Source organism: Bombus impatiens, unplaced genomic scaffold, assembly GCF_000188095.3.
Source record: "Bombus impatiens unplaced genomic scaffold, BIMP_2.2 scf_0852, whole genome shotgun sequence".
Taxonomy (NCBI): Eukaryota; Metazoa; Arthropoda; class Insecta; order Hymenoptera; family Apidae; genus Bombus; species Bombus impatiens.
The window spans coordinates 85,537-94,689 of NT_177271.1; the positions used below are offsets into that span (position 1 = coordinate 85,537).

At 36.7% G+C, this 9,153-nt stretch overlaps 1 protein-coding gene, 1 long non-coding RNA gene and 1 pseudogene across 4 annotated transcripts in view; 1 reads left to right on the top strand and 2 right to left on the bottom strand.

Annotated features, from left to right (window-relative positions):
* LOC117152228 overlaps positions 1-3,595 on the bottom strand; it is a 9,576-nt gene extending 5,981 nt beyond the window's left edge. The window contains exon 1 of the long non-coding RNA XR_004462546.1: positions 3,584-3,595. This is a non-coding gene — a long non-coding RNA (uncharacterized LOC117152228). The remainder of the gene's footprint in view (positions 1-3,583) is intronic.
* Positions 3,596-4,622: 1,027 nt separating this feature from the next.
* The window catches only part of LOC100744584 (protein max), a 12,019-nt gene continuing 7,488 nt past the window's right edge, over positions 4,623-9,153 (top strand). The window contains exons 1-3 of one of the 3 annotated variants that reach the window (XM_033323242.1): positions 4,623-4,788; positions 4,844-4,903; positions 5,050-5,109. In XM_033323242.1, the coding sequence (XP_033179133.1) occupies positions 4,750-4,788; positions 4,844-4,903; positions 5,050-5,109 (159 nt within the window). In that variant the 5' untranslated portion in view covers positions 4,623-4,749. The remainder of the gene's footprint in view (positions 4,789-4,843; positions 4,904-5,049; positions 5,110-9,153) is intronic. The other 2 variants (XM_033323243.1, XM_033323244.1) reach the window with 2 other exon arrangements.
* On the bottom strand, positions 6,000-7,449 carry LOC117152226 (annotated as a pseudogene).

The following is a 9,153-nucleotide window of genomic DNA, read 5'->3' on the forward strand; positions in this document are numbered from 1 at the left end:
CAGCCAATTCGACGAATTCAATAACTCGCCGGACCGCGTGCTCGACCGTCGACCCTGCCCCCACTCCGCCAATTATCCCCACCAAGGCAGTCGCGCGTTTCAGAGGCGAGACATCATTGGCGGCGGGGAGTGGCGGCCACGCCCACTCGCGTGGCTACAGCGACGCGTCACGCTCCACAGAACCGGATCGTCCGGTGCGCGCTCCGTATTTAGCAGCGCACGAACGTGCGAACCAGCTTCGCAGACCAACCCTCCGCAAAGCGGTTACGGAGGAAAGGGAATGGTTTTTTCGAGTCGGTTTGGTTCAAGTCGATCCAACGAAATCGATCGATTTCGCTCGATCTTGCGTACGATGCAGACGGTTTTGTTTCGATTTTTTGCAGGAAAGGGCGAGGACAAGAGGATTTGTATAGTTGAGTTTTAGGGATCGAGCGACAAGGAACTATTATAAGAAATTATTCAGTTGCAGTTAAGGTAAAAGAATACGTGAAAGATATCCGATCTTATATTACGAAGCAAACGAGAATTGCAGGTACGTACGTGATTAGAATCGAGTTAAAAAAATTTAGAATTATTTGCAAAATTTCGGGTAGGAAAAATTGCAACTGCTATAAGAAAATTCGGAAAAACCGGTAATTACCTATTACGCGTTAAAATGCGTTATATTAAATTCTTCTTTCTTTCTCGATGTTTTGCTATTATAGCGTAATTATTTTGCTCATAAACTGACCTTTAATATAGCTAAATATAGCACCGTTCTAAGCTAAAAACTAGTATCGTAGATTTCTACGTTGAACGCCATGGGATATCGCTGGATCTTGCGTCAAGGTCAGCTGCGTCTTAATTTCGACTAATTACAAAATTATGTCAAGACAGAGCCTAAATTAAGTCCGTTTGCGAGCACAGGGTACGATGATAACACGTACGTACGCTTATGTGACTTTGAGCGTTGAACTGAGGCGCGCGAGTCAGCGTGCGCTCAACGATTCCTTTGTATTCGTCGCTCCAAGGACACCTATGGCGTCCGCGATCGCTCGACGACTGATCGTCGCTTGCGTCGAGTCGCCGCATCTGTCATCGCGCCGATGCTGCTTACCGAGTCCAGTCGTCGAGAATCCGCGGGGGTTCGTGTCATTCGATAGACGCGCGATGTTTTTACCGATGACGATTCATCGACACCGAACTTGACCAACGAGAACGAAACACGACACGGGGTTCACTCAATCGCTTGCAGTAAACTCGGGTAATTGCTAAACTTTACAGTATCGTAGGTATCGATCTGCGTTCCATTTAAAAAAGTCGAGGTGATTTTGAAATTTCCAGAACTCCTACGGAAAGATCGTCGTATCTGCGAAAATAACGGAGATATTCAACCGTTGACTCTTCTCGCACCCTGCCGTATATCGTTAATCGTCGTTTTCCTCGATGAGAGCTGTCGTCGATAAAGACTTCTATCGTCGATAAATCGTTGTCGACTTTTACCGACAGCTTCGGTTTCGTGCGTGAAAGATGCAATTTTCTTACGACAGACTCTCTTCTCGTTTCTCCCTGTTCGCTTAACAAATTCGATTTCAACGTGTCAAAGTACCACGTTATCCATCTTAGTCGCAAGGTTTCGTACGTTTCGTATTCTTATTCTCCCAACGACGACCTGTCAACATCGTACGATAGCATCGTACGCGATTCGACAGTCCCTTCTACAAACATGCTCTATACAGTATAGTTAATTCCGCCTTTAAATGCCGCGGCGTTCTTCGTCGTTCATCAAAGTGCTTCTCTAACACTTATACACTCGTGACTCCCTCTAATTCTCCGGCGCGTCTCATGCTCGAATATTGCCCTGTTATTTCGTTTCCGTGTTACGAATGTAATGACGTTCATACGTTGTCATACGACGTATGTCATACGTTGTCATGTCATACGTTGATCGACAGTGTGCAGCATAGATCGAATGCGATTATCTTCTGACGCCGACCCGTTGTCTATTTATAATCACAATTACAATTCGATTCTGTCGCGTCTGGGATTAACGATTATCGAGTAACGCTGCACCGTATTTACCGTTTATATATAAACTTGTCAACTCATTCTTCACACATTCGTCCACACATTCTCTACAAATTTAATTTTTCTACTCTAGTGCAACTAAGAACTCGTGCTCTCTTCGTAACCGAAACCCATCGCACACATCACGGCCTTAATACTGTAACTGTAAGTGCCAGCAATCTCTACCGCGAACTTAACTTATTCCGTGACTATGTACATTTAGCCTCGATATAGTGTATTTAATATAGTAGCAACTCTTAAAGTCATTTGCGCGATCTCGTGTGAACTAGTCTTTTCTTTTCCTGTCTCGTTTGCGTTATATATTATTTTATTTTATTTTGTGTTACATTTCTGTTACGTTGTGTTACGTTACTTACACCAGCTGTGGCAGGCATTTCAAAGATAGTAATAAAAAACAGCGTCGGTAAGTTCCGTGTCAGTTAGATAATATCGACTGGCCCTGCACCCTGCTAGGATAAGGTAGGGTTGAAAGTTACGACTTGTAACTCGAGGTCTTTCGTAATCCTGTTCAGTGGCTCCTCCAATCGGAAATGAAGCTTATTCGATTGGGGACAGTTAGATATTGCAGGACTGTATGCTCGATCCTTGGCTGAACAACCGCGACATCATCGGTTCGATGGCTTCGACAGTGGCATCTGTAAGTTTCGAACGGACAGATAGTAATCGATGGAAAGTCGATAATAAACCTGCCGCTGAAACTCAATGCTATACCGTGCATGGAAGTGCATCGCGCAGATTCGTTGCTTCTTTTTACCTTCCTAGCTTTAAAAGCAGTTTACTTAAATCACGTCAGAGTGATAAGATAATTTTCCGATATTCTAAAAGATATTAATATCAAGGAAGTAGCATTAAAGGAGTGTTCAATCGATCGTCGATATTTAAGATTCTTAACACTGTCGTACATAAAAGACTCTCTAGACGATCGATCCTATGCTCTATCGGTACAATGTTGGGAACCTTTACTATCGACGATAATATCGACGATCATATCGATCGTCTAAACGCTCCTTTATCCATATACCGATCGGAATATTCCTTTGCAAGACACGAAGTTACGAATAAAACGTCAGTAGCTTCGTTTTCTTTCTTTCGTTGCGAGTTAGACAAATGTACCTACCTTTGATACTGACTGCTGCCTGTAGGGTTGCATATTATTGAGTATACGGCGTTTGTAAAGATTCATGCGAACCTTGGGTAAGAGATAGACGTTGCGTGGTGTATGCTTCCTTTTAGCTTGGTGAATGGTGTAGACTTTCCTTTAAGTTTGTAAAGTTTCATGCATGCGTTGTGCAGAAAATAGATGTCGCATGGTGTATGCTTTCTTTTAAGTTTGTAGACTTGTGTAAGCGCTACGTGGGAGATATTCTCTATCTACTCTCGTGGGCGCATATCCTCTGGCATTGTTGATTAATACCAGAGGTTTACTTTAGATCTGACCAATCGAGCACTTAGGGCGTTTCTGAGCCTCCGGTCCGCATGGTAAAGGTTTATAACTTGGGTGGTAGAAAATTCTGACTTTCTCAAAAGAGGCAGAGGTGCTGTCCGATTCAAAAACGGACGGCCACTCCAAGTCCCAAATGATGATATAATTACTATGATTCCTCCTTTTCCAACGTAACAGGCAAATAAAGTGAATCATGCAGAGCATTACCAATTTCTTGAAAATTATGCCAAATATTGATTTACTTTCTGTCCAAATTAAACAAACAAAATTAATCATATTAGATACAATAAATTTTAGAGGATAAATTTCCTTTAAAATCTTATTTTTAATTAAAATGACAGATTACTTTGTTATTTCGGTAGCTACTTAATAACATTTTTTTTTATTTTATTCTGTATAAAAATAAATCATTATCGCAACCTGTAGGTTATCAAATAACCTAAAATAATAAAGATTTTCAAACGGCCGCCATTTTGTGAAAAAATATTTTTTTGACTTTTCCAAAGTTCATGCTATAGCCGCATCTATACTAATAAAGAATCCGTTCGGCTTTATTGCTTCAGATGACCAGAAGGGTTGAAATTATGCACGCCAGGACACCCTTTTTTTTTGGACCCCCCACTTTGCCAGTTCATAACTTTGTGAATTTTGAGTCTTTTTCAGTTAATTTTTTATGTAATCTTAAAGTATCAATAAACAAATGATAAGAAAATGGATAGTAAAAATATTTTTTGTTTCGTTTGTACAGAGCTTCAAAAACCGCCCGAAATTCAAGCCTCTAGACTAGAATACTCCCTTAAGGAGAGCTATATAATTATTCCATACTTATATCAGGTACACGTCTCTCCCGTGACCGTGGCTACGTTCAGTGACCCGTTATGTCACTTCAAGTCCAAGCCCATTGTCATGAATCTCGGGAACCCATACCCGGATTAGAACATAAACAACTATTCCTCAGTTTTATTATTTAAGTGCAGCTATAATAATATATATAAGTGCAGTTCCACTTGGACTGCGGGTCAGTTCAAGTTCTACTTGTACGTTGAACCATACGTATTGACCGCGGATTCGTTGAAAATAAACTCCCTAGACAAGTTCCTAAGAACTAGTGACTTCGTAGTTGTCAAATCCTACGTGCGTTTTGTGATATATGTACTGTATGTACACTGTATATTTCTTACAAGCTTGATAGAGTATCTTTTGTTTACTTGTTTCTTAAACCTACCAAGGAATTTATAATGAGTGACGACGATCGAGACATCGACATTGAAAGTGATGTAAGTCCTTAAAACTGTCCTTTCAATGGACCTTGTTAAAGAGATCGTTTTTTAGGAAGGTGACGATTCCGATTCTAGGCAGACGCATACAAACAATGCGCAATATTATTCTCAAGTAAGTTCGTTATCCACTCTTATTTTCCTTCTTTTTTTCTAATTCTATTTATTTATTCAATATCTTTTATTTAATTAACGATCAATTAAAAACTTAACCTTAAAACTGTTCTTTCAATGGACTTTATTAAAGAGATCGTTTTTTAGGAAGGTGACGATTCCGATTCTAAACAGAGGCATTCAAACAATACGCAATATTATTCTCAAGTAAGTTCATTATCCACTTTTATTTTCCTCCTTTTTTTCTAATTCTATTTATTCCACATCTTTTATTTAATTAACGATATAAACAAGTTTTATTTTCAAAATATGAAATGTAAATATTGTTGAGGTTAAGTGGACGCTTTCCGTGCGATTTAAACAATTTATTCTTGTAAATAATTTCTCATTGAATATCTTATAAAATGAAGATACTCGACTAATATGTATATTGATCTGTGATACTCGACTAGTATGTATATTGATCTGTAGATTTAATTTTATAATTAAGATTAAGATATACACACACATGTTTATTTTTAATAATAAAGTTAAGATTGACATTGATTATAAGGCAAGAATTTAGATGTAAGATTTTTGTACAACTTATAAATAATGTAGTTTGATTTGATATGAAAAAACATTGTATATATTGATAGGCAGAAAAACGGGCACATCATAATGCGCTGGAACGGAAACGTCGGGATCACATTAAGGATAGTTTCTCCTACCTTAGAGACTGTGTACCTACGTTGCAAGGAGAAAAGGTTGCAAGTAGGACACAAATACTCAGGAAAGCTGTTGAGTATATACAGTTAATGCGGCGCAAGAATTCCACCCATGAACAGGATATTGATGACTTGACCCGCCAGAATAAACTCTTGCAATCTCAAAGTAAATATTAATCAGAAAATTAATTAGGTTTTATTCTAACACTTTTTGGAAATTTAAAATACAGTTTAACACTAGGTTTACGGGCGTTTCTTATATACCTATCTCTACGAGTACCCGTCAAATCAACGGATAAACGAAAATACGCATTTTCTTTAAAAAATCGATTTATTCAAATTAAGTTTGAATTGAATAATATTAGGCTTCACGTTTAAATAAGTTATTAATAAGTAAAAAGTCTTTTTTTTTAAATTATCACGGAAATGATAACAATAATATTAACAGTATAGGGTAATCATATTTATTGAGCACATTTTTTACAAATATACTGAATTTTTGTTCATGCATTTTCCGCATACAATCTTCTTGAAGTATATACAACAATTGTTGCTTTTATTTTCTTTCCAGTAGTCCACTTGGCAACTTTTTCGCACTTTTTTTTCACATTGTAAGTGACAGAAATGAAGCGTCTGACCTTTGGCAAAATATGAACTCCTTTCTGAATATTTTCGGTCCAGTGCACTCTTTACATAATATCCACGCGTTTATCGCTGCCAAATCTAAAATATTGAAAACAACTTGAAGGGGCCATTGGAAACTCCCTGTTTTCACACTATATTTACATGCCATCTGGTCAATGACGCCCACACCAAACTTTGTTTTATTATAAAAAGCAATGGTTTCTGGAACATGTTTATAATTGTGTTCATCTTTCCCCATATAGGGATACCATTCAAAATATATTTTATTTGGATGTCAACTGCTAACCAAAACTTAATGTCAAACTTATGAGGCTTATTCGGCATATATTGTGTAAACCTGCATTAGGCTTTTGTTGGAAATAATTGTTCATCTCTCTTTGTTCTCTAAGTTCTCTTAGCATATCCTTGAATATCATACTAATGGGCATCCTACCTCTAGATCCGCCTGCTTTCGGTTTTATCCACTGTATCCTGTCAATTGCAATTTCAATTTCACCCATTATATTTTGGGATGTGCTTGGAATGCTCATCCTTTCATCCTCGAAGTCAGAACTAGAAAAAATATGCATCCTTTTCTTGTTACGATACACTTCCAAGAAGTTCTCATCTTCACTATCCAAAGATCCTTTTATCTTTCCACTTTCAGTGTATTCAGAACTTTCTGTCAGCATCACTTTGGCCTAATTCATACTGATCTTCTTCGGAGGTATCCTTAGAACAATCTTCATTGATGTTGACAATTTTATTCAATATCTTATTATATCTCCTGGATTTACTCATGATTGTTAGAAAAGGGGGATTGGTCGAAAAAAGAAAATACTGTGCCCAAATTCAATTATCCTATTGTAAATACTTGCAATAAGCGGAGACAATACTGGGAAGTGTGTACAATAACTGAAACTTTTGCATACTGACTTTGAAAAACGGATTGTTTATGAAATCAGCTAGCCCGTTAATTTGGCAGATTTCGTAGAGATAGGTATACTACATATAGATTTTAAAAATTAGAAAGCCTAGGAAAAAATAATTGTGAGTATAAATTCTTTAGATCAAATGATTAATCAAAAAGATAAATTGGAAATTTCCAAACGTCCCACACATCAGTGATAGTACTATAGGATAGTACCGACGTTTCATTTGTTAATCCTTTCACTTTTTGCATTGGTTACAGTCAGGATCTGTAAGAGGAGCCGTCGACACTAACACCAACTGCAGTTGGAATCGAGAAATTTTATATGCATACATATGTACAGAAATACAATAAAATATTTGTACCTTTATACAATTGTAATATTTCTTTATTAAACTTGCATATTTCCGAAATATATTTTCTTTGTAATTATACAATTGATTTTTTACATATTTCTGTTGCGAACATAATAAAAGACACATTTGATATATTTTTCTAAATATATTCATTAATAAAGTAGATACGAAAGTAGTATTATTTAATGTGAAATTAATAAAATTATAATAATCCATAATTTTGCCAATAATATAAATAAATAAATAAAATAAAAAATATATTTGTTGCGAATTCTCAACTATGTGGCGATCAGTCAGGTTGCAACCCCGGATTTTCCTTCTCACCGTGGTTTTTATGGGATGGGAATCTATTCAAATCTTGTACTTGTGTACTCTCGTGGGCGCATATCCTCTGGCATTGTTGATTGATACCAGAGGTTTACTTTAGATCTGACCAATCGAGCACTTAGGACGTTTCTGAGCCACCGGTTCGCATGGTAAAGGTTTATAACTTGGGTGGTAGAAAATTCGGACTTCCCAAAAAAGGCAGAGGTGCTGTCCGATTCAGAAACGGACGGCCACTCCAAGTCCCAAACGATGATATAATTACTATGATTCCTCATTTTCCAACGTAACAGGCAAATAAAGTGAATCATGCAGAGCATTACCAATTTCTTGAAAACTATGCCAAATATTGATTTACTTTATGTCCAAATTAAACAAACAAAATTAATCATATTAGATACAATAAATTTTAGAGGATAAATTTCCTTTAAAATCTTATTTTTAATTAAAATGACAGATTACTTTGTTATTTCGGTAGCTACTTAATAACATTTTTTTTTATTTTATTCTGTATAAAAATAAAATATTATCGCAACCTGTAGGTTATCAAATAACCTAAAATAACAAAGATACAATAAACTTTAAATATTTTATTACTTCCTACTTGGGAGCTAAACATAATATTAATGAGATAATCAATCTTAAAATAACTTAACTTTTCTAAGTAAAGAATTAAAAATTCGTGAGCTGTTAATAATAATTTTATGGTTCTTGTACATATTTCACATGTTATTATACATTGTCAATACATTCAACTTATACAATTAAACTATACAACATTATAGTAAATATTGAATTTAGAACATAAGATATGTGAAAGATACAAAAAGTATAGTTTTATTTAAATTAAATTTTGATACTAGTGACATAATTTCCCCCTGTACCAGCCTATATATATGTCGGAGATGAAAGAACACCAGAGCCATTGGAATTTTGGATAATCCCGCAACATTGTAACCTAGAATCCACTATAGCTGTAATTGAACAACTGTAGTTATTCAACCCGATTGTAATTGTCCGAGAGTCGTAACAATGAGCTTGGGTTCGAGGCGACAGTCAGTCGCCGAACGTAGTCGCGGTCACGGGATGAACGCTTTGTCTAACAAAGGCATGGAATAATTCTATAGCTCTCCTTAAAAAGGAAATAGTTGTAACACTGGACGGTCTCTGCCCCGTGGCTCGCCACATGCAGACCCTATTCTTCGAGTAGGATGATTGCCAGATGTCGATGCGTCTCCGCAGTACATGTTCGGCTAGCTCGAGGGCCCGTTATAAATCTTAAGATTTAGTCAACTAAAGTCCTTCAAAC